This window comes from Numida meleagris, chromosome 12 (assembly GCF_002078875.1).
Source record: "Numida meleagris isolate 19003 breed g44 Domestic line chromosome 12, NumMel1.0, whole genome shotgun sequence".
NCBI lineage: Eukaryota > Metazoa > Chordata > Aves > Galliformes > Numididae > Numida > Numida meleagris.
Window position 1 is genome coordinate 7,706,076 of NC_034420.1, and position 25,877 is coordinate 7,731,952.

Consider the following 25,877-nt stretch of genomic DNA (forward strand, 5'->3'; position numbering starts at 1 on the left):
ATCCAGATGGGTGAGGATGTGTATGAGCAAATAAGGAAGAAGAAAGGAGACACACGGTGTTGGGCTGATCCATGCAGCAGTTATCTGGCCATAATAAGAAAGAGGTCCAAGGCAATTGCACATCCTAGCTTCACAAATGTATGTCCTTATGCCAAGCGGTGCTTTCTCTCCCGTGAGAGCACACATAGCTTTTAATTTGCAATAATCTCATGAATTAAAACCAGGAGTTTAATAAATGTCACATAGCATCAACAGATGTGTGTATCCCACCTCCTTGCAGAGCTTTTGGGCAAAATGTTCCTGAGTGCTGCCAGCCCCACATTCCTCTGGATGTGGGTTTTTGGGGTACCAGTGGGTACCCAGAGAGGAATGGGTGCTCACGCAGAGGGTTCCCAGTAAGGCAGCAGGATTTGTCCTGTCTTAGGTGAATGGTCCCAGCCCAGATGGCAAAGGCAATGACTGCTCCTACTGCCCTAATGGTTTTCAGAGCTAATGTCAGAGAATCCAGTCCCACTTAACGGAGGAAGGCCACAGGGTTATGCTGACAGTCAGGTGTAGGCATAGATTCGCATTCAGTAAGACACTTACTTTTGTGCCAGCCAATTATAGATGCTAAGATAGAAGAAAGGCAAAGCCAAGGGTGCGTTTTATGCAGCATCTGAAAGAGTTTGCTCTTAATTATTACCAGTTGTCTACTGGACTTAGCACAACTTCAAAGAGGGCAATTAAGGCTCCAAGCAGCTTTTTGAGCAGCTGGTAGCTCTGGGCAAATGCTGCTGCACTCAGAAATGTTGACAAGGCTCTGTCAGAACTAAGAGTGGGTTTCCCAGCTTTTGCTGTGTTCCCGCTGCCCTGGGTCATTAGTTCTTGGACAACTCTTGAAATGAGTGGGTTTTGTCTCTGCAGCTCTTGTAATTGCTGCCTGCAATTTGCCTACATTGATCTAGCCACACCTCCTCCCATCTGATTGAAGAAAAACCCATCTGCCCAAAGGATCTGCCTCATCCATCATCCTGTCCTTGGTGGTGGCCTGTAGGAAATGAAATGTCTACATGCATATAGCAGCACCTCCCTCTCTCACACTGTAAAGGTCTGTGTCGTAGTGGTTTTGTGTCAAACGGCTCTTGGTGCATTCCTCTGGTCTGACTGTTGAATTCTCAGCACATGAGGAATACAGTCTCTGGGCAGCTTTCCTTCATCTAGCAGTAACATGATAAATGCAAGATCAGGCACACAGAATCAGTGTCCATGCTTTTCAATCACCAGGGATCACCCCAAACTGGATACATCGGCTCCCTCAAAAATAAAGGTAATAGGCATCCCATTCCTTATCCCAAGGCACTCTACAGGACTGGTCACTAGTCACATGGATGCTCCTACAAAAGGATGTCATTCTTTCCCCCAGCTAGAAATCACTCTCCCACTCATCTCCATGTACATCTGATCTGAAATATTTCCTTTCCCTCCAAAGTAAAGCCAAGTGTTGGAGATTTTGGGAGGCTGAAAGCTGGGAGCTGCTGGCAGACAGACCTACACTGCAATGAAGTGCTTTGGAGAATGAGCATCCCAGAGCTGGTGCTCCAGCTCACGTGCACAGTGGCCACTGGGATGTGCAAGGCCATTCTTCACGGGAGCACATGTTCCTTGTGTAGACAGAGGTTGTACAGCTGGGGAAGGGCAGACATTTGCCAGCATCAGTACAGTGAGCAAAGCTGATGTCCAGAGCCTTCATTAATATGTTCATCAGCAGGAAAAGACACCACAAAAATTAGAGGGAAAAGAAAAAGAAACAACTTCAAAGGCAGGTCTCAGCCACAGGCCAGCGAGCTGGGTATAGGGCAGATGAAAAGCTGGAGAACAATAGGGATGCTGGGATCAAAGGCACCTTCAGGAGCTGTAATTGTGCCTGCCTAAATTGAGCCCTCACAATAGGCAAACTCCACGGCTATGTCTGTGAAATAAAATGTCAAGCCGCACGGAATGGCTCCTCACAAAAGATGTTCCTTCTCCCCAAGTGAGCGTGGCAGCACACATATGCTGGCACGGCAGCAAAGAGAATGACGATGTTTATACAGAGCCAGGCAGAGGGCTAGATTTATATTCTGCCTTATCTAGCTTTGCTCACCCTTCTTCTTTTCCTACACAATTCTCAATCTCTGTGTTATTTGAGCACCTTGTCTCTCCCTGCACCCTGCAGTGTGTACAGATGGGAGAGCCACCGTGAGCCCTGCCGGCAGGTTCGGCTGGATGGGCTCTGTACCCACTCCAACCTTTCCCTTAGCACTCTTCTGGAGAAGAAATTTTCCCTAATATCCAATCCGAGCGCCATCTCTTGGATTAGCTGCTGTGCTGCCCAGCGACATGCATGTGGTGCCGGGATGCCACGTGTCCCACCTGGTGCCCCAAGGGTGGGGGCATCCTGGACCTCCTGGTCTGAACCACTTGCACATGGCTGGTGGCAGGAGGTCAGAAACAGGCGCTGGCACACGTGCCCATGGAGCATTTGCTGTGTCAACAGCTTCAGAAGCATTTGGGAGATCTCTACAAAAAGCATTTCTCTCATGGCCCGTGGTGTTGCTCCCCTGGGGAGCACTAAATAGCGTACACAGTGCTTAGGGTGCAGGAAGGGCGTTCCTCTGGAATTTGTTTTTGCTCATCTGCTTTTTGATCTATCATCAAGTAGGAAGATTTGTTAATTATTCAGTCTCCGTAATTTGAATCTGTTAATAATGGAAGAAGTGGATATTGCTGTAAATTAAAATCAATGGTTTGCATAACTTCTTTGATCAAATCTGAGCGCAAGCATGCTTCTGTTTAATAAAGCAGAGATTGATGGGTTTGCTATTACAGGGAAATGAGATTCAGACAAAATGATTGTTGGTTAGTAGGAATATAGAAATCACTTAAGAAAGGAATATAGAATCACTTAGAAATACTAACACGGAATGAATGCTTAAAACCCACATGGATATATTTAAAAACCTCTTCTGTGTAGTTGTTAATTTTTTAAAAAAGATGTAATTTTTTTTTTTCAGGCTCAAATTCCACTTTCCTGCCAACACCCAACCTTTTCTAACTGACCTCAAGTGCTTCTGCATGTTTTATGCAGCAATTAAACCACGCAGATCAGCCGTGTTGGTATGGCTGCATACATTACCCCTCTGGTTTTTGTCACAAGTCACAGCCCGACTTCCCCACAACTGCAGAGGGATAAAATCACCAATGAACAGCTGAGAGCACCTTGGGCACTGCACAGACACTGCATGATCAGGGAGATGGAAAAAAAGAGCAGGGGAGGACAAACACAACTGCTCTCCTGGGGCAGAGGAGATGACGCACAGGGGCTGGATGGTCAGAGCCATTTCCTGACCACAAGGGAACGACTCTGACCACAGAGATGACCTGGAGCATCTCCTGGAGGCAGCCAGGTCCTGAGCACCTCATAGCAAAGTGCTTGTGTAATTCTCATAGGTTCAGAGCCCAGAGCTGCGAGCATTACCAGGTTCACCTAGAACAGAGCTTGCTCCTCCATTTACTGGTGGCCTCAAGGGAAATGGGGAATGCTGGAGGAGCCCATCTGCTAACTGCAGCCAAGCTATGGCTTTTCACTCTGTCACTCCAGGTGACAGGATATTTCATGCTGGCCTTGCACTGCAGGTGAGCTTTTATCTGCCTCTCCTCCTCTCTACTCCCCTGATTATTCCTAGGCATAAAAGCAGAGGCTGATTGTTAAACACTTAAAAATCAAGATATGTTATTATATGAGTAAACCTAACAATGCGTGTCTCAGCACAGAAACATGACAATAGGGAAGACATTATTTGATCTATGGCTTTCCAGCTGTTACCATATTCTTTTCTACTGCCACCTAAAAATATTAATCAGAAATCAGCACTAATGCAGAAGCATATAATTTCTCATAATGCATTCAAATGTTTCGCTGCCTTCACTTCAGACTGTGCATATGGCAAGACCACATCCAGCAAAATCAATTATGTGCTTCACTTCTGTTTTAAAAACAGATTGAAATTAATTAAAGTAATGACAAGCCACAAATAAACAGCAATCCACACATCAAAATAACTTTCCTATTTTTTTTTAACCAAGTACATTGCAGTGCTGGGGTGGGCAGGAAGAGATAAGGGCTTTTCCTTTTGTGCTGGTTTGAACCTCAAAAAGTTGTGCAAACCATCTTCCTTTCAGTGCCGTGTGGGAATTAAGTGCTACCCTATTGCAAACAGCAGCAGCTCAAGCAGGACCATGAGCTGCAAAACAAGGGTTTCAGGTCACGACCCCGTGGGCAAAGCTCCTGAGCACAACACTGGTACCGCACCTCTGCTCTGTGCATCACCTCCTGCAAGAGCACTTCAGAGAATTCGGTGCTTCAAGTAGTTGATAACACTGATTAAAATCAATTGTCAAGATGAAGGGAGGAAGACAGGCTATTTCAGTGCTGTAAGAATCGCTGTGTGTGGGCTGCGCAGTCAGTCAGGTGTGTGCCAGGAGCGCTGCGCTCGGGAGCAGGTGTGAGCTGGGGCTGCGTGGTGCATGGGACGGCCCCAGCCCCATGCACCACAGGTACAGGGGTCCTGAGCAACAACCCCACAGAAAAGGATCTTCCCGCTGGTCTGTGCAATCTCCTCAGTTTGCCTCAGCCTGCCCTCCCCTAGATGACCGGTCTGGGGCTGAAAACTGACTCTGAGCAATGCGATCCTTCACCATCATCAGCACACAGAGGGAGGTCGGAGACCTCGACAGCGTGAGAAACTCGTAAAGTTATATGGGAACACGTGCTGAGCTAGGAAATCAACCCCAGTGCAGCAACCGCCGCGGTGCTGCCTGCACCTGACGGCCTCGGCCCTCGCAGGGCAGCCCCGCTGGCAGCCCACAGCCACGGCCAGCTCTGTTTCACATAAAATGAAGGATGAAAATCCTGGCTCGGCTCTTTCTCAATCAGCAGATCAAGCATTACATAATTCACACCCACATATGAGAGGGTATTGCCACGAGGCTGATGCATGTAGGAACAATCCTTAAAAGCCATTAGGCTGTCACCTAAAACATAAGCTAAAATTAACTTACGAAATTAGCACTAGATTAAGATCATGGTGTTTGCGTGGAGGAAGGACAGCTGCTGCTATTGCTCTGTTTGTGATCTACCGACAAATACCATAAGCGATCTCCCGTGCAAAGCACTGCACAAACACAAGCGATCATTGGACCTCAGCACTGCGTTTTTCTCCTTACACTTTGTTCCAGCTTTTCACATTTGACTCCCAGTATTCAAACGCTGAATATTCCCTTTTTATTTCCACATACACATAATAATGCTGCTTGAATATGTGGGGTCTGCTTATCATAACGAGGTTAGCAAATGCTCTGCAACTAGGAAAAAGCAAGTCTCTGGTGTAGGCATGAGCAGGAATTTAGGCACACTACAAAGCACAGTAGAAATGTTGTAACAATCATTTCTCCTTTGAAAATGCTGAATAAAATCAAAGATCAAACATGCCTTTAATCAGAAATTTCTTGATCAGCTCGCAATTAGAACTGCTCCTCAGAAATAAGACCGCTGCACCCACCAAACAATGAGTGTCAGCTTAATAAAGAACAGAAGATGATGAAAGAAGCACAAAACCAAACCTGGCTTTTGTTGTACGGCCTGTCTTAATGATGTGGACATCCCCTGTTTTCCAGATAAGTGACTCTCGCCTATCCCATGTCGTATAGAAGTCTTAAACAGAGCAGGCTGTGTTCAAACAGCAAATATAACAGAGCCATGCTCAGGAGACCCAATCAAGTGAAGCACCTCATTTTCCCAGAACTTCCAAACAAGAATGTCTGTAATTCAGTTATCACATAAAATAATTTTACTTTACAGAGACATAAGCAACATTAGCATTATTTCTAAATATCTCAATCTTTAGTCTCAGTAGTTTAGAAGCAGGGAGTAACTGAATGTATTTGGTGCAGATCTATGATAAAACCTCCTCTAGCATGGGAGTGGGTTGGGTAATCCAATTTTAGGCTCGCATTAACCACACCGAGTGTCCATGTTTCACGTGCTCACAGAAACCTGTGCGATGCTTCTTGCAATGACTGGCTGCAATAGCAGGGTGCGCTGAGACTGATCGAGCAGAGCTTGCAAGGATGAGCTGCTGCTCCTGCACTAAAAGCATTTGTTTGCTTGGCTTTTTATTGCTTCTGCCATTAAATTGAAAAAGTGAGTCCTGCTCTATCCACACACATGTGTTTCCCAAAGATAACTCTTGAAACACCGTAACAGCAGTTCTTAGTATTTATCAGCATTTTGAGTTTGCATTTTCAGACCAGGAAAAGCCTTTGCTCCCATCTTTGCCGAGAGTGTGCAAATTGCCAGGCTTTCAAATTAAAAAGCATGACAATTCTCCCTCTACTCTTGTAAGCAATATCTGCACTCAGGGAAATACTGTTCAATGAGAGGCATTCAGTGAAGGCCAGTGGGAGAGTCCTGGCATCAGGCTGCACATGAAAATATCCAGGCTGTGTACTTTTCCCCCTGCTTGTTTACACCTTGAACAATAAAAGTCAAATACAGCTATTGGCTGTCTAGCTTCTAATATTTCCTGGACAGCTTCCCAGTTTCAAGAATCTAGAGAAACGAGAGAGTTTCTTGTTGTCACCCCTGCTAATGGAAGACTTGGCAAAGATGAGACAATACGTACACTGACTTCTGGAATACATTTCATTTGAGAATGTCCTCAACACCCCTTGTGGCTCTCAGCCACGTGGAAATCAGCTCACTCATTCATTGAAAGACAATAGCAGGAAGTACTTTTACTTCTTTTCTTTCAAGACAGCATGGGAAAGTGTCCCAGTGAGGCCCAGCATGGTGCAGTTCATTTGTTCAGCTCCCACGGGGCGTGCCCCTTGAGGTACCTGGCTGAGCCATTGCCTTGTTCCTCCAGTCCCTTCACCAGTGCTACAATTTCTGAATTGCTCAACCAGTCAGCAGAATCCTCACACAACGCAGATCAGTCAATCTTGATAAAAGTCATTTTTAAGACACCATGCATTTCTAGCTCTGCTGTCTCACTGTGAGCAGCACCACACATACCAGAGTTCAGTAATGCTGATTCCAGAGCAAGGGACATGGAAAGCCCTTGAACTGAGAACAAAGCATTCAATCTCTAGTTTCATTTAAATCACCTTCTACGTCCCCAGCTAAGTGCACATTCTGAATATTCTCCACAAATCCCCATCACCTTTCTCACTTCAAATAAACATGAGATGAAGTCCACCTGGGCAAGCAGTAGGACAGGGGAAAAGCAATCTGACTTTAAAAATCTGTTTCGGGTTGCTAACTTTCCACCTGCAAAACTTCACATGTAGTGGCCAAAGTAGAAACAAGCAAAGGTCTGGAGGGCAGAAATTTGATAAAATAGAGTGGAAACATCGGAACAAAGTGAGGGTTTTAAGTCCTGTGGAAGAGGAAGACTCTGCATGTTGGCTGTATATACGACCGTATCTGCAAAGTTTTGAGGCAAATGGAGGAGAAAGAGGTAAGTTGGCTGCGCCCAGCTTCTTAGATACACCTAGAAAATGATACCACAACATAGTTCTCAAGTATCATTGGAGGGACCAACCAGCCAAGAGTCATAAAGCTCAAAAAAGATAACAAGCAACTAGCAAGCATTTGTTTTTGTGGGTAATTCTGCCATGTCAGGGCAGAGAAATTAGCTCCCAACCCAGGGTCTGCAGATCCCTATCAGTGCTGAGTGGCCAGACTGCTCTGCCAGGGGTTGCTAGGGAAGATGCTCTCATCCCTTAAAGTCTCCGCTTAGGGGTCTGCAAAGCAGTTGGCAACTTAATAGTCATGAAACTCTTAATATAGTGATGTTTCTGGAAAGCACTTTCATTGAGAGTGAGTACAGAATGTTATGTTATGTTTTGTAATTAGTTTTTTGGTCCTGTGAACTTTGTTACTGACTTCATAGGTGTATCAGCTGAGGGACACTAATAGCCACATCAGTTTATAGCTTTTAGCTCCAATGGAAAATTCTGTTTTTCAGCATGTCACCGAGAGCTGCAAGGAGATGGCAGCAACAAGGGCTCTGAGCGTGGCTTACAGGGAAAAGTACAAACAATACAAAAACACTGTATTGGACTACACCCACTGAGCTGGGCTCAGGAAAGCATACTGAACAGTAGCTGAACTGCAAGGAACAAAAAAATCATGTTTCATTGTAGCTGCCAGCCCTTCCTGAGAATCACATCCCCATTAAACCGGCCCATAAAAATGGAAATTGCAAATAACGGCAGTAATGGGACCAAATCTATCCCAGCTGTTTGGGAATGGAGAAAAAGTGTGTTCTTCCTCTCTAGCATGATGCAAACTACCACAAAAGCAGATTAATCCCCAAGGAAGTAAGGCAATCAGTTTATTTTCCAAGCATCTCTACCAGCAAAGAAGAGGTGCACATCCTGATGCAGGAGCCCCAAAGAAGCTTCTGTGGTGGAGAGAGGAAACAATCCTTGCGTCCCTCACACCATCTCCTTTTCATAGGGAAACTCAAAATTTGTCTGTACTCCTGTGACATCCTCTGCTTGATTAAGTCCTCCAAATACCCAAGACTCTGTCTGAAGCTATGCAGATAAAATCAAACAGCTCATGGTCAGTTTTCCCACTGCTCAGAGCTATCATCAGTACTAAGGACTTCTTGACCAAGTCAACATGAACTATGCCATTCCTGCCTATTTTCTCCTTTCATTTATTTATCATCCTATTAGACTCCCTTTGAGTAGAATGAGAGCCTGTTTCCAGATAAGTCCTTGAAGTTCATGAGAAGAGTTAGCCCTGGACAGGTCTCCAGGCTAATCTACTGACAGTGAGTGATGAGCTGGCCCATCACCATGGCCCCATGGTTTCACTGTGGAAATAAAGCTTTGGAAATAAGTAGACTTCGTGTTCTCAGGTCCTGGCCTTTAAAACAAATTTGAACAGAAACTAAATGTCAATAGATATAAATCTGAAGATAAGGAGATAGAAAAAACATCAGCTGAGCCAACTGGGAGAACAGGCTACTGAACTGGGGATGCAGTGAGTAATCTGTTTACACCCACTGGACTTCTGGAACTGGTTTTTAAAAGAGCTCAGAGTTTTCAGGACACACTAAACACTGGAGTCTGCTTTTACATCCACCCAGTAGCATTCCAGGGCAGTGACCCAATATTCCCATGGGGAGGGTGGGCTCTGAAACTCATATAGCCAACAAACAAATGGATACCTGGTACATTAACACTTCGGGGCAATGGAAAAGCAAGGAAGGTGTCTGTGTCTGCACAGCCAGGGATGAGCTGTAATGCCCTGCTAAGTGAGAGGTGACAGAAGAGCAAATAGGACTGAAAATCAGCCAAGACTTGCTTTCAGTGTTCTCATGTTGGCACAAGCTCACGTGCTCAGGGAAGAGAAAGGCTCGGTTGGGTTCAATCCCATTCCTGCACTCTGACCCACCAACAGATGGATAGCCAGTGATTTCAAAGCACCCTGCCCTCCCCCATCCCTCACGAGCAGCAAGCAGAGCTCTTCCCTTTCTCCTTTACTCCTCTCTGAGGTTACAGCAATGTCAAAGTGTGGTTAAAAGATCAGGTGCTGGTTTATTTACCATCAGTATTTCAGCATGGAGCTGGAAACCTGGCTCTTGTTCCTAGCATCACTGGAGAGTGCTGAGATCATGTTCTTAAGGGCTTTTCTGCAAAGGAATCTTGTTTATTTTTAAATTTCAAGATTTACCATTCCTCAGATGTGAGACATAGAAAAGCATCTGACACAAAAGATCAAATTCTTCCTGTTGTCCAAGCACCACATCCCAGGAAGGTCTTGATTTGCACAAGGCCATGCTAAGCTTTAACTAGCTGAGAAGGGAGCAAAATTGGATTAACTGCAGTCATCTGCAATGGGCAGACCATCCACCTCCCATTGCTGTGCTCAGAAGTGGAGTAGTTTGGCCTTCAGTTATTTGGTCACACAGTCCAATACTCCCTGAAAGGTTCAGATCCATAGAGTCCTGTCCATCAGGTGCCAAAGCTTGTACCCAGACAGCAGTCTCATTTAATCAGATTCTGACACTGGGAAGGCAGAGGAGATGTGATGGCAAGTCCTTGGTTAATAGACAGGGCAAGACAGTTCAGATTGTGATGGAGGTTCAGACCTGTGACAGTTTGCCAGGCACGGAACTGGTGATTCATCATCACATAACAGTAAGAGCAAAATAAATAGTGTAAAGACTGTCCTTAGTAAGAACTGGAGTACTAGTCTTATCAGCACTGGAGATGCACTCTGCTCCAAGGTGATAGTCTATCAACGGTCACTGATACCACCCAAGAGCAGGCCCTAATTTCATGGCCAGGAAAAAAGCACTAAATGTGTTTTGATACAGTGTCTTTCCTATCTGAGACACTATAAATGCTCTTTCCAGAGCTGTGACTAGCTCCTTCTGCAGCCCATGCACATCTGCAGCACGGATCTGGAGCAAATAACAGCTCACTGCAGCTCACAGCACCACGTGAGGTTCCCAGGGTGGCAGAGATGTCTGCCTGAGAGCTGGGGACTGTCTTATGGCACTTTTCCTGAAGCTACTCAGGAAATTTTAACTAAGTGGAGGGCAAAAGCCATTAGATTTACACCTACGACTATGCCAGCACCCCTCCATTTTGGAGCACAGCTCTGTGTCTGTGGCAGCGACACACAGCTCTGTCGATATGACACACTGTGGCCCACCAACGCTGGCACCGGGCCTCCCACACAGCTCTGGTTTGGCAGCAGCGCTGCCTCAAGAGCCCTGCCCCACGTTCCTCACTCATGACCTCGAGAACAGCTGGTTCCAGAAGACCCAAAGCTATAGACAGATGGAGTTTTGCCAGCCTCATGCTGAGGAACATCCCAGCTATGCATTCCATCCTTACCTCACGAGGGGCTTGGCATACACAGCCCCTCTGCACCCTCTGACAAACGGCACGTAGCAGATCCATCTCCAGCTGCCGTACAGGAGCACGCTATTGATTTGCAGAAGCTGGAGCCGGGCTTAAAAATTCCATTAATTAAGTGTTGGCGGAGGTGTTTGGAAAGACACTCTGATAAATACAGTGCTATAAAGTGTTTCCCTAGAAACTGAGGAAAGAAGTTCAACAATAAGGAAAGCACCCAGGCTGGTAACAGCTATCGCTTCTGCTGAGCGGTGCCTGGGCTGTGTGGGGGGTTCAGCACGAAGGACCTGCACGGGGCTTCTTTGGCTACTGAGGATTTCTGGTGCTCTGCTCATCACCAGTCCCGTTCGGAGGACACAAACAGGGAAGAGAGCTCTCTGCAAAAAGTCTGCTGAGTCCGTAAGTCTCTCCATGGAGCGGCATGGATGCATGCAGTGGATATTAGGGGGATGAGAGCTGGTCTTCCCCTACAGAGGAAACTAGGAGAAGAGTGCTTGAAGTTAATTCTGGCCTATTAAGTGACAGTTTAGCCTGGCATTTCTCACCTAAACAGAAATGTGATCAGAGGCCTTGAAATAAACACTGATTTAATGACTCAAAGTGTAGAAGCTGGAAAGGATTTGAAAAGAGCTTCTGTATATATGAGAATAAACACAAGCAATCTACTTGAGGCATCCTAAGCTCCTTGCTTTCCACGAATCCCCACTGTCAGGGCACTCAGACAGCACACAGCTCTCTTCTAATACCTTCCTGCTCTCTAGAATCACTAAGTGAAATGCTCTTTTTGTTCCAGCCTCTCGGCACAGCTCACTCCCCTAGACATCCACCTCTGCTTGCAGCCCTGGCTTCCTCTGCCCCTTTCCACAGAGACCCCCTGCCAGTACCAGCTTAAGGCAACAAACTCATATCAGAGCCAGCCAACAGCAGCCCTGCTGCCACAGCTGGAGCAGGAAGGAGCCTGCTGGGTCAGCAGGGAAGGCTCCAGAATGGGGACTCAGAACAGAATCATAGAATATCCCAAGTTGGAAGGGATCCTGCTCAAAATCAAGAGTGTGGATCATCGAGGTCAGGTGTCTTCAGAAATACCTGGTGCTCACTGTCCCTCTGGATGAGGCCTTTGGGAACAGCAGCTGGGTTAAATAATGGAGTATTTTCTTTGTTTCCAAACACAACTGATTCAACCAATTTGATTCCTTCTTCCCTCACCCTGCTTCTCATTTCTCAAAGTCAAGACAAGATTAATGAACCCCACAGTTCTGCTGGAGGGCTCTGCCTTTTTCAAAATACTTCAAGCCACAAAAATATCTACAAAAATACCTTCAGCAAGCAGAGAACTAAAGCTGCAAAAGCCAAGTTCAGGAGCAATTAACATCAATCTAAAATTCAGTTGTTTTGGGGGCTCAGCTTAAAAATAAAAAGCAATTACTGTTGTGACAAACTGAAATAATATATTGTTTCTCCAAAGTTAATTTAGCAAAAGGAGTCTGCCTTCACCAACAGCTACAATAAAAAGGCTTATATAAAAGCTATTTGCTTGCACTGAACTTTCTAGTAATGCTTTTCCAAAAACTTATTTCTCAAGAGCGTATCAGCCTTTGTCTGGCATGTGAGGATGGAAAAAATCTTCCATGCAGCACGAGCTACACAGACCAGCCCTGAACACCCTCACAAGCACCCATTCAAACAGTGGAGACTTCCCCTCCTTGCCCAAGAGTGAGAGAGGAGCCCATCCTCTGCTTCTCCCCTCCCAGATAGGGACCTGGAGAGCAACGGGGGCTCTGGTGCTAAGAAAAGGCTCAGAGCACAGCGTCCTGGGTTACAGTCCTAGCAGAAATATTTCAAAAGCCACATGAAACATCATCACATAGTGAATATGTAGCACGTAACAGCAGAGTGCTTGTCCAGTGAAAACACCAGCCAATGTGTGAAAATCAGTTTGCAGATTTTGAGAAGTGTTCAGATTGCCCCTAGACAATAACTGTAGCTTTCCTATGTGCAGCACTCCTGCAAACCACACTGGAGCTTGCCTGTGCCAAAAGCTGCTTTAAAAAGTTTAAGCCAACACTTTTTAGGAAGTCAGCAGAGTATTTCCGATCAGGTCTTTACACTGGGTCTGGCAAAGAAGACACAGAGTGGCGTGTCACAGCCTTCAGATGGCAGAAGAGGCTTTTGCCACTGTGGATAATGGTGGAAGCACCTGCAAGGGCTCCTGCCCCTTGGCAGCAAACAGCCTATAGTGAGCATTAAGTGCTGCTGGGCTGGAGCTGGGCAGTAGGAAGGACCATCTCACATTTGCTTATGAACGTGCTCAACAAATGCTCTTATACAATTGCTTGGGAAGAAGAGAATAAAAAGAACAGGTTTTTTTCTGTTCTACAGCCCATTCAAGGGTTCAAGTTTTCATTCCAAACCACTTGACAGTATCTCATTAACCTACTGCACATAATAAATGTGTCCAATAACAATCACCAAGTCACAAGAAATTGAAAAATCCTATAAAATATAAATAGAAATACTTGCAGGCTCATTTATTTTTCAGCTCTAGTATTAAAGAAAATGAGGCCTGCCACCTCTCTGTGATAAACACAAGTCCCAGTGCAGACTGTCTAAAATTTCCAGGAACATATCTCTAGCCTCACACTTTGTAAAATACATAACCAATTTTTTTTCCATGTAAATGAAACATCGGTAAAACTGAATCTGCCTGCAGTGTTCAGATAGCTGGAGAGATGCAAAACTGTTCCCCACTGGCAGGCTTGGCATCCCCTGGGGCTCTGCACCAAACCCATGCAAGGGCAGGAGGATGAGCCTGCTGCTTCCACAGGGCTCAGCTCCAACAAAGCCAACCTGTCCATCTGACTGTTGTCCCAGTGTTGTCAAGGAGCTTTCATCTCCCCAGGCTTTGCTCTCCTTCACCAAAGGATTTTCCACGGGAGCATCCCCAAGACCCATGGGGACCTGAGAGCTCCCACCATGGTTTTATGCAGTGATGGCAAACATGTGAAACCCCTGGCTTCAGCAGAAAACATTCAGTATTGCACATTTCATCAAGGAAACTGAAATCAGGGTGGATAAAGGAGGAACAGTGGCTACTTGCTGGTAGCTGACAAGCAAAGTGCTCAAAACCAAAAATTCACAGTCTGGAAAAGGATGGAAGCAAAATTAAATTATACACCTAGAATGGAGTCTGTATGTGCCACCCATCATGCAAAATGAAGGGCTGCATCAGTGTGGCTCAAACACAGCCACAACCAAAATTGAACCTGAAGTATAATGAAAGTGAGATCTGACCACAGTGTTTGAACAGAACAGCTATGCAACGGTGAATCAATATTTATTCAGAAGAGCTTTCAGATTGCCACGGTTTTTCATTCATCAGACCCCCGAGAATATCTTATGCTGCCTTATAGCATCTAAACATGCTGTCAGATCTGCCAGGGTCAGACAGATCAGCTGGTGGCACCCGCTAATTCCCAGCAGAACGCAGCCTCTTCAGGAACTGCCTCTAAAAACCCTTCTGGAGCTGTGCAGAGGGCATTTTTGGCATCGAGCTGACAGGGCAGACAGGTACCCCCACAGCGACCAAACCCTCATCCTCCCAAGCACTTCTCATGATGTGCTATGCTACACACTTTGAAGTATTGCAACTGGGAAGAGGGAAAGATGCTAACAAAGCCTAATTCTGATAGGAATCAGCTTTGTTTGGTTTTATTTGTTGCTGTTTAATGAGCACACTCCACTTTAGCTGCAGTTTTTCCAGCAGTGCCAGCACACCACACACCAAAGGACTAATCCACATGCAAAGAGGCAGAAAGGCTGGAAAGGAGTATTGGAAACATGAGCCTAAACTTTCAAAGATACAAGACCCCCCCCAGCATCTGCCAATGGCAAATAGCACGTTACCATTAAAATACACGAGCGAGGCAACGATAACATCACATTTCCCTCCTGCTGCACCCTCCCTGTGGCCCAGGTACTCACTGAGCTCCCAGTTTATAAGCTGACAGATTTTCCTTCTGTGAATGTTGAAATGTATTTGGGGGGATTTTCTTTTCATCATTGTCAGAAATAGATTCTTTCTTCCTAACATCTTCAAAGGAAAAAAATGTAGGGACAATTGTCTGGTGTCAGCACCTTAATTCCCTTTACAGAGCAACTGCAGTAGCCTACGCATTAACTACACTTCTGGTATTAAAAAGTCAAGACACATTTCATTAAGTAAAACACATTACCTTTCAGCATTGATTAGGAGGTTATAAATGTGTCCCTCTAACCGTGCATTAAAGCAGCAGCCTGGGTTACTGGTGACTTTCCTGATGCTTGAGTAGGTGAATGAGGGCTAGAAATGTTCTCTCTGATAGCACAATGCTTTGAGGAGATCCATTAAGAAGAGAAATCATCTCTGAAGATGTATCATCTCTCTCTGTGCACACAACTGAAGAGAGTGGGATGCAGCTGGCAGAGGCAAGCCCAAAAGCTAGAGAGCTGTGAGGACAGGGTGGCATGGCTGGGTCCCCTCGAGGGCAAGATCATGTTTCCCCTTCTGTACTATTTCTTCCTGATCTCCATTCAGTAACTCACTAGGGAAAGGTTTTCAGGAAGATCAGATTACATATATTTCTATCAACGCAGTTTCCTCCAAGGCATTTCTCATGTCACCTGAGTGCCCAGACAGGGGAAGGGTAAAGAATCACTTCTGGCATTTTAAACTTGAAACATCAAAAAGATATTTCCTGGAGCTAATTTTAAGAAAACTCTGTGGAAATGCACACCTCTCATTACTACTGGAATACTGCTTCCTCTTGTGTTTGTGCCAGCAGCCTGGATTTGGTCAGATGTTTCATATCCTTGTGTAAAGTGGGTTTGGTGGGGCTTAGTTCAGCTCCCCGCATAGTTCAGCATCACTGTCTGCCTGGCCAGTCAAATGGCCAAGAAGCAAAGGGACAAATCCTAGTCCTGCAGAAAGACCCTGCAGATCACACCAAGGAGAATGGCAGAGCCAACACCAGGCCCTGGGGACAGCCACAGTCAGGATCCAGGCTTCTTGAATGGTTTCATTTAGCATCACCTTTCCAGGATCAAAGCGATCTGCACCAAAATGTGTCGGTATAAGAAGGGAGAGATTAAGTTGTCAGTTTTTATGCCATTGCACCAAAAAAACCGAACAACTCAACCAAAACTCAGCTCTGTTTTTCAACAGGCAGATTGACTTACGCATGGTCTTCAATGGGATCTTATCTGTTCTATTGCAAGGAAGTCCAAGATTCATCTAAGCCACACCTTACATCTACACAAATAAAAGAGCAAAACCAGGCACTGCTGCACAAGCAGAGACCTTAATATACAGGCAAACAGAAAAGGACACCCCACAGCTTTGCAGGCACACCATAGCAGCTCGCCAGCTGGATGAGACGCAGTACGGGAGCCACGCAGCGCATCCTACCTCACATTAACATCAAGCTCTTCCATCACAGGCAATAGGCATAGGTTGCTGGGTCTTCAATATCCATAGAGGTGACCTTGTCCTGCAGTGGAGAGAGTTAGAAAGGAGAGTTATAAATTAAAGAACCTCTCATGGGTGCACATTTACCCCAGTGAAGACACCCATTCAGTGCATTTTACCCCTCTGATCTGGTCTCTCTTGACAACAGAGGTTAAGTAGACATGTCCAAATGAAAACAGACCTTTGCAAAGAGCTGCCATAACACAATTTTCTGTTATCTGCCCAGGCATACCTCGATATAAGTGACCTCTTCCAGCCTATGCTTACATATGCACTCCCATTCAAAATGGGACATGAAAACATACATGCATATAAACTGCACAGGACCTAAGACTTCCAAACACAAAAACACTCAGAGCAACGAGAAGTTCTTTAAATACAATCAGTTAAGGAAAGCTTGCAAGACCTGGCTGGGAAAAGACAAGCTAGAATGCTTGGTAAATTAGTTTCTGTTTTTACATGAAATTAAAACATTGACTTACAACTAAATTAAAACAGGCTTCCTGTGACACTCTATTGTATAGCCTTACGCATACTTAATAGCAGTACTGTAATTACAAAGAACCAAATGATTTGCAGCTCAAGTTAAAATAAATGTACTTACTCCCAGTAACACTAAGTGATATAAATATTAATGGGGCTTTTAATTCTATCAAAAATCCATCATGAGAAATGAATACACCATCCTAATAATGAGCGTGTGTATTTGCTGCAGTTAATCCAGTGGAAAAAAATAATGGGATACATTTCTGAGCATTTCTGGCTGTTAATTGCCCCTTGTGTTGTTTCACTGGAGAGCCAAGGGTAATGCTACCACCGTGGCACTATTAATAATAACTCAAATGAAAATAATGTCATTGTGGTTACTTGGATTCAGAGATTGCAATAATACTGAGTCAGGCTTCCTGGATGCGATGCCAGGTTTGTCGTGCAAATGAACACCCACTACCCAGGCCTGGTTCAGCATTTACCAGAATTAGCACTTCAGAAGGTATAGACTATACGTAGTTTTGCCAACAAAACTTACTCAAGAATGTGTTTCATCTGAGGAAAGCCTTAAATATGTAGACAACCACGGCATTTTGCAAATATAAGGATGAGAAGTCAAATATTTTTCATCAAATCACCTCTGCATCCCTAATTTTAATTTGGAGGCAAATATATACCATTCCCCTCTGCTCCAGCTCTGGAGTTCTTCCATGGAATGAAATGCCTGGCAGGCTGCTGGGACAGCTGCCTGTCAAGGATGCAGGAATACTATCCTAGAAATGTTCTTCGGGGATATAAAAATACAATCAATTTTCTCTGAGCTCAAAGTAATGGACAAAAATAAACCTAATTATTTCATCTCCAAAGAGACCTAAGTAACCTCCAAGTTGAAATCGCTCATTTGGCATATGAGTTAAATTAATTGAAATTAATTTGAAGGAAATACATAAGAATGGGACTAATACAGTGTTTTGTTTCAAATCCGGGCAGGGGCCCTTTCTTTCCCGTCCTGTCAGTTCAGAAAGGATAGATGTAAAGCAAACGGGACACTCCATAAATTGCAGTCAGAGCACAGGTGTCATCTCCGTGCCATCTCATCTGCCTGCCACAGCTGGTGAGCACCAGTTCCTTCTGCCTCACCACTGCCCTCAACTCAAAAGCACGTCATCGTCCCGGTGTGCCACGCAAGAGACCGAGGCCCAAAGGGGCTGATCGACCCCACCACGGGGACTCGGATAGGGCAGAAACAGCCCGCAGCGCTAACATGTTCACTTGATCTTAGCGTTGAGATAGCACAGGTGTGCCACAAGGAAAATCTGAGGAGCTGACGCTGACTCAAGGGAAACTGTTCCTTTGCTGCGCAGAAGAAAAGGGGCTTGAACACTCGCTGTCACAGTGGGAGGGCACCGTGCTGCGCTGCCTGCTGCAGTTTACACCTGTTACAGTTCTGAATTACAAGGGAAAGATGAACGTGTGGGTGTGAGCGAGAGCAGAGGGTGGGCATAAAACCAAAAAATTGCCACCCATCTGCACTACCCCAGCCCACATCTTCCCTTCAGCATTAGTACTGAAGAGGACTCCTCCTTTTCTTTTGCTTCTCCCCACAACACCCCGGTGGCGGGACTTGCAATAACTGGAGTCACAAAGAAAATTGACACAATACCAAGTAATGCAAAATCTCCCAAAGAATTACTCTGTAAACATATCTGGCTCACATTAAGGGCCTGGTGCTGTTCTTCGTTATTAAAGTGATTACTCATACTCAATTAGGAAACTGTCCTTTGCCTCAGGGAGATAACAGACCTCCCAACTCAGCCTGTATTCCATCCAGCCCATCACACGAGTAGTCCCTCCTGCACAAAACAGCACACAAACAGTGCATTTTTAGAACAAAGTGGAATATTTAGTTGATTGTATCACTCTTAAAACAGGTAAATGCCAGCAACATACCATGTAATGAATCCTAACATGGAGCAAGAATAAGGAAATCAGAAAAAATACATATCTGTATTAATGATATATTAGAGTTTAAAAAACAAACACAAAATTCTTAAGCCAAAAAAAACTTTGCAAAAAAACTGTTCCCTCAAAGAAACTTCACTGACATCAGTACTCTTGGCAACATTTTCCACTTCAGCAAAGTCCAACATTTTTAATGGAAAAAGTTTAAAGCACAGCATCTTCAGCAAGCTTGACATGACAGCTCCGTAGCCTCCTCTGTGTGACAAGAACTCTTTATCTTATTTTATTCTCCGCTAATCAGTGCTACCAAAAAAGAGCAGATATACCATATGTGGATGACTAGTCCCAGTCATCACTGACTGCACATGAGACTGGCTCAGACACGGGAAAAGCAATCTAGTAATAATTCTCAGCAAGGCTGCACTGATGGCATTCAGGGAAACCAGAAGCCATCCATCTGTCAAGATGGGATCAGCTGCATGTGCCTCATTCCTTCACCCAGCACACCACGAAGATAGCCCAGCAATGGTCCCCTAGCTCTGCCTCTCCACTCCCTTATCTTTACGGTCATGGGTTGCAAGAAAGGAACAAGGACATGGGTAAACCAATGCACCTTCCCAACCAAGTTCTAGGGACTCTTGGGGATCCTTTACTCAGTAGCTTTAAGGTACTAACCAGGAATTCACTTCTCCAAGACCGTGAGTGATCTGGCCAGTACAGCTAATGTCCTCTCTTACCTGACCACGGACTCGCCTGCTCGGAGGCCTTGGTGGGCTCTGCTGCCAGGAGCCTTGTTCTGTCCGGTAGAAATGGAAGTGTCCCACCAGGTGACAGCAACAGCCAAGCCAGCCTTGTGAGGCATTTTTCTTGCAAGGCACTGATTAACTGAGACACTGACACATTCTTTATCCAATTTATTCCCATCCCACTCAAGCCACATCTAGTTCCACTTTCTGTCACTGCTGAGCGGATGACAACAGAAAAGTTGAGTCACTCTCTTGAAAAACTTACACCTCCATTTCCCGCATTGCTGGATTGTGCTGCTTCATCATTTGTGACACCTTAAATGAAACAGTGCCGAGGATGGACTGAGCAGTCTGAAAAGCCCATCTCATTTCACCTACAGATGCATACTGTTATACTGTTCTTCTGCACTAGAGTGGGGAGAGGAGGATATTAAAAAGATTCTGCTTCTGACTCTGAGAACTGGACTCATCCCTACAGTTCTCTGACTTCATGCTTCTCATTATGAATCCAAGGTAAAAATTGGCCTTTCCCTCTGCCTCCTTTTCAGTCTTGTCTATTTGGAGCAGTGACAATGACTTGATGCAGCCTCTGACTTCACTGTAGAAGTCCTGGAGACACACACTGTTACTGGGTAACAGCAAGAGAAGATGAAGAGAGCCTGTCACAGATGTTTGGAAAGCCTGTTCAGCCTTCTTCTGGAAATGGTTATCCTCCACATCTCAGAGGGTAAATTCTTCGAAGTACAGAGAGTCATTCAGCTTTCTTCTAGCATTTGTGATTCCTAGTTGAAGGCAGAGAACCACTGACATAAGTAAAGACGACTGCTAACATCTGAATCAGTGGTTTCAGGAGGCTCCTTACCTTCTGCAGTGCGCATCCACTAAATTAAAACTGGAATTGAATAAAAAAGCTGTTCTCTGATTCCCAGAATATTTCATATTTGGGGTCATTTTTCTTGTAGCTCCATCTTCAGCGTTATCAGAGAAACTGTAGGTGTTAACAGAGGCCAAGTGGACAAAATCTTCTCAGGCTACAATATACCAGTACTGTGGAGTGAAAGCCACCCAATCCAAAACTAAATTCTTGCTCAACACTAAACTCTTGCTCATCACTGTTTTGGACAACAGCCCGAAACCCACCAAGTACTGCAAGAGTCCATCCTCTTCCAGCCCACAACACCTGAGGAGCAGGAGATGCCAGAGGGATCCAACTACTTCACTCCCATAAAGTACCTCTCTTTCCTCTGCCCATTTCTGATAAAGGGGCTGCCCCCTCCCATGGCACTTCTTACCTTCGCTGCCATTGCTGTGTCCTTTTCTCCTTATGAAGGACAAAGCTGCTAAGTAGTCCTTCAGTTGTCAGGGACAGATTGCTGAATTGATTTTAAATGAACATCATTCCAGCAGGTTAAGCACTTAACTTAAATGGGCAAAAGTAAAAAGATAAAATTGACATGTCACTTGAAAAAAGAAAATGGAGTCTAGTTTTGAATAGAAGACAAGAAGCGTCTTTTCACTGAAGGGTTATTTTACAAAATGGCTCTTTGAACTCTGTGGCTTTAAAAACCCAAACCATAGGTGCTAAGTTTAGCAGGATTACATCCCCAAGTGACGCAGGACTCGCAGATGGTGCGCGGGTCACGGCGGAAGCAAGCACCTTGTCCCACGTGTCTGCAGACAGACAGGTGCTTCTCCATCGCCACGCACGGCCTGGCAGCCAGCATCCCTCAGCCTTCTCACCCCCATACCAAGTTATTACTCTGCACTTTCAAAAAAAAAAAAAAAGGATTGAAATACTAACAGACACCAAACTCACGGCTGTTGCCCTGCAAAGGATACACGGCTGCAGTTCTGCCCATTGGCTCTCCCAAAGCAAGCCCCAGCTGCCAGATCCCGCACCAACAGCACAGACAGCAAATCCAAGCCCCTCTCCAAACAGCCATGAGCAGCTCTGCTGGCTGAGCCCAGAGCTGTTAGCTCACGTCATGCCTTCGTTCTGACACTGCAGAGCCTTGCAAATTGAGGTCTTTTCTCAGTCATATGATACTCACAGTCTTGGGCTACAAAAAATTGGTGCCTTTTGCCTGTGCATGACATACCCATTTGATGTGAGCCAGTGACAGCAAAAATACCAAGTGATTTTTCTCTTAGATGCTTGATTTTATCTTCTTGAGGAACACTGAAGCAAACTTGATTTTAGAGCTCTTGATAGCAGTGAGATGAAATGCAAACAAACCCAAGTATTTACTTCTCTATTTACAGCAGTAAAGTTTCTATGGGCTGCTCAAGGGTGACTTTGTTCTGTTCCAGAGACATCTGTATGAGATCCTTCTGTGTACCAAGCTATGTTTGTATAAGAGCTCTGAGAAAACAGCTATAAAACTTGAGGAGTTATTTGCTGTGACATTAGTATTATGAAATTTCGCACCTCACCGCTCTCACCTTCAGCAATTACTACCAGTTGGTAATCAAAATGTTCCAAGTCTCTCACTGCAATATCAAGCCCTCAGCACAGGAAGCCAACAAAGATCCAGCGGGAGGCTGTGGGTCTCAGAAAGACCGAGATACAGCAGAAGATCAGTCAATAAATGAAGGCAGGAAGGAGGCTGAGTTCAGAGAGTGCATCCACAGTGGGGATGGAAGCAGACAGGCACGATTTCCTTGACAATTGGACAATTGGTTTTGTACTTGTAAGGACAAACCAGTGTTACTGTTCCCTCATGACCACAAAGGGCTAAAACCACAATACCATGCTGCCCTCCAGTTATCCCTTCAGGAGAACCTTAAGTGTGTTTGACAAGGATTTGTACAGGGCTAACATGCTTCATTCCTGGAGATTTGTCATAAAACTTCCCCACAATTCACTGCAATTTTTTTCCCTTCCTAGAACGCATCTTCCAGCTCCTCTGTTGTCAGCACACCAGCAAATAACCAAGGTATGGAAATCAGTGCCCCAGAATAGCATTGGCTGTGCTTTCTGTGATTGCCATCAATTACGTTTTCTTGGTTGCCCATTGAGAAGAAAACACACAGCAGAGAAACATGTGATATAAATACCAGGAAAGCAGAAATCCTTCATCTGAGGCATGAGTGTGATGGCAGTGAAGGCAAACCACAGCTCGTGAGAGGGCTGATGAGCTACAGGGTGCCCAGCAGCATCATTAAGTCAGCACACGGTGACCCTGTTGTCGCCGAGCTTTATCTGAGACCCCCACTTTGACCAGTTCTCTAAAAATAATTAGCCATTACAGCACTCTCCTACTGCAAATGAACTTCAGAGAGATGTGCTCCAGTGGCAGAGGTTAGCTCACAGCCCAGCAGGGACACTGTGGGCTGTGACGCGTGCAGTGACTCAGACCCAATCCTCCTGAACAAGGACAGACTCCAGCTCCTGCTTTGAAAGCTGCCCTGATCCATGGATGTGCTGCTCCAGCCAAGCGAGCAGGCAGTGAGAGGAACCTCACTGCCAGCATGTTGCTATTTGGGGCTTCCCTTTGCTGGCAGGAAAGCCTTTTCCACCTGTTTCCCTGCCCCATGTGGATTCCCATACTGTCTGCCGAAGCTGGGGCTGTGAGGGAACAGTGGGGCAAGGTAGGGGGGTGAGGCAGGATGAAGCCAGGCTGCAGAGCGCAGGCCACAGCAGGCCGCAGGCCACTGTGCAGGGGACACATTCCGCTCCCCAGCTGGAGGCCGCGCATGACTGACTTTATGGTGTTGGAATACAATTCCTCTCTGCGTTTTTATTGTTGCCATGAGATGGTTTTGTGGCCTATGAAATGCAAGCAGGAAGCAAGCCCCTGCTTTGAAGCCCTGCACTGTGGCACCCGCTGCCGTGTTTATATGCAGGATCAGGACTTGAGAAGAAATCTGAATGTTTCCCGGCACAGGTGTACTTGTTTGTTTTAATTACTTCTTGGAACTATAACTAATGAAATCAGCAGAAGTGTGCAGAATTAGTTCTGTGATTTCAGCTGCGTGAAGGGGTTAGTAGAAGTTTTGTGTCTCACCCATTCAAATTCATAGAATCATAGAATCATTTGAGTTGGAAGGGACACTTAAAGGCCATCTGGTCCAACCCCCTGCAATGAACAGGGACACCCACAGCTCCATCAGGTGCTCACAGCCCCTCCAGCCTGACCGTGGGTGTCTGCAGGGATGGGGCACCACCACCTCTCTGGGAAATCTGTTCAAGTGCTTCACTACCCTCACTGCAAAAAAACTTCAACAAACTACGACTGCCACTGGAAGATCTGAGCCAGGAGCTTTCTGCTGCCCCTGTGCAGGTGCGGGAAAGTCACAAATCTGTGGGACATTCTAAGAAATGAAGGAGAGACAACCCCCTCAGAACTGCAGATCTGTGTAACCAACCCAGCTGACTCATGCCTCTACTGCCATTTCTTCACACTCCGTTAAAAGATGACAGGTTGTGCAGAGAGAAGACTGGCTGAGAATATTCATCTTAAACTGATCTGCCTCCGCCTCTCTTAAAAAGTCAGTTAGTTGAGCAGCAAGCTGAAATGATCACAATCCCCAAGAGAACATGTGATTCTCCAGAGCTGTACAAAATATATATAAAGCACATGGCTATTACCTTCTCTGGTTAGGAAGCTGATACCATCAGGGAAAGTCAAAAGGTTAATTAAATAATTACTTCTTGAAAAGACAGAGATGCTGCAAGAGGGAACATGATATAATACTTTCTCAGCACATAGGCTCTGATCTTACCTAGGGAAGAGCTTGTTCTAAGCATTTAATAGCAGCAACAGAACTACTTTGAGATTACTTACATACAGGAGCAATAGAGCAGAGACCTTCTGTGGTGGCTGTCAGAAAGAAACCACCACAGTACACAGCATTTCCTGAGGGAAAGCAGTTAATATGTTTCAGTCTCTAACCAGGCTGCTCCAGCTGCCCAGGGTTTGGGGATGCAAGGGTCCTGTCCATCACCCCACAGCAGGCATTTTAAGTCAGGTACAGCCCCATGAGGCTACACAGGACAGCCATGGGACAGAAGCTGTGCTGAAAGGAGGTTTAGGTGGGCTGGGGACACACAGGCCTTGGGAGCAGGCCATCTGGTTGGCAATTGCAGGGGAAAAATGTGGTCATTTCCATGTCCTAACACAAGCTATGGGGCACAGGGCTGGAATGGGTATTTGGGGAAGGGGTGGGGATCTCAGGGCAGAAGAATGGAGCAAGCTTATATAAGTGTCCCTTAGCAGGTAAGGTCCAGGGCAGGATCCAGGCACTGAGGTCAAGCCCTGCTTAGGAAGCACACATGTCAAGAAGTGCAATGCCATAACCAGTTGTGCAGAGCTGGGCACCTCTCAAGATGCTGCTTCTGTTTTCAACTTCTCTTCAATAGAATTACCAAACTACTGAATTGTTCCCAGGTCACTAAAAGTGAAGAAATGAAAATAAACTTGACGCTATGAAATCTTGAGGGCTGACCCTGAAGACTGCTCTTCTTCGGGTAAAACTGTGAGCTTCACGGCACTCCTGATGGAGGGAAAAGAGTAAATGAGCACACAGGGCAAGATGCTTCCAGCAGGTTATTTCCAAAATAAGAATGACAGGACACACTTTAGGTGGGCTGTGAGTTCTCATCAGACAGACTTCCCAGGTAAAACAAGCTGTCCAGACACTAATTGCGTCTGGCACCAGACACCCAGCAGCTATGAGATGTTACATGGCTCATTTTCTACAGTTCCATAAAGAACTGTTATTTCAACCGGCACACATACTTTGACCGAGTGCATTTTTAAAATTCTGCTCATATCAGACTGCTACCCCATGAAAAACAGCATGAGGCTGGTTTCTGTCAAATTCTCTACTACGTAACCTGTGCCATCGCTTCCCTCGTGCTGGGGAGCAGGGCACTGGCATCTCACTTCATGCTGCTAGTGAAGTGCAGTTTCATAGAATCATTGCATCATAGAATCAATGGCTGAGATCGGAAGGGGCCTTAGAGATCACCCAGTTCCAAACCCCTACCATGGGCTGGTTTGCCCCCACCAGATCAGGTTGCCCAGGATCCCATCCCATCTGGCCTTGGGCACCTCCACCCACAGCTCTGGGCAGCAGTGCCAGTGCCTCACTGCCCTCTGAGTAAAGGATTTCTTCCTAACATCTAACCTAAATCTCCCCTCTTTTAGTTTAAAGCCATTCCCCTTGTCCAATCACTATCTGCCTGTGTAAAAAGTCAGTCTTCCTCC

The 25,877-nt window shown here is 45.6% G+C and overlaps 1 protein-coding gene across 3 annotated transcripts in view; it reads right to left on the minus strand.

Annotated features, from left to right (window-relative positions):
- HTR4 (5-hydroxytryptamine receptor 4) overlaps positions 1-25,877 on the minus strand; it is a 103,553-nt gene that overhangs the window by 59,078 nt on the left and 18,598 nt on the right. For all 3 annotated transcript variants that reach the window (XM_021410445.1, XM_021410444.1, XM_021410446.1), the window contains exon 2: positions 16,409-16,490. In XM_021410445.1, the coding sequence (XP_021266120.1) occupies positions 16,409-16,434 (26 nt within the window). In that variant the 5' untranslated portion in view covers positions 16,435-16,490. The remainder of the gene's footprint in view (positions 1-16,408; positions 16,491-25,877) is intronic.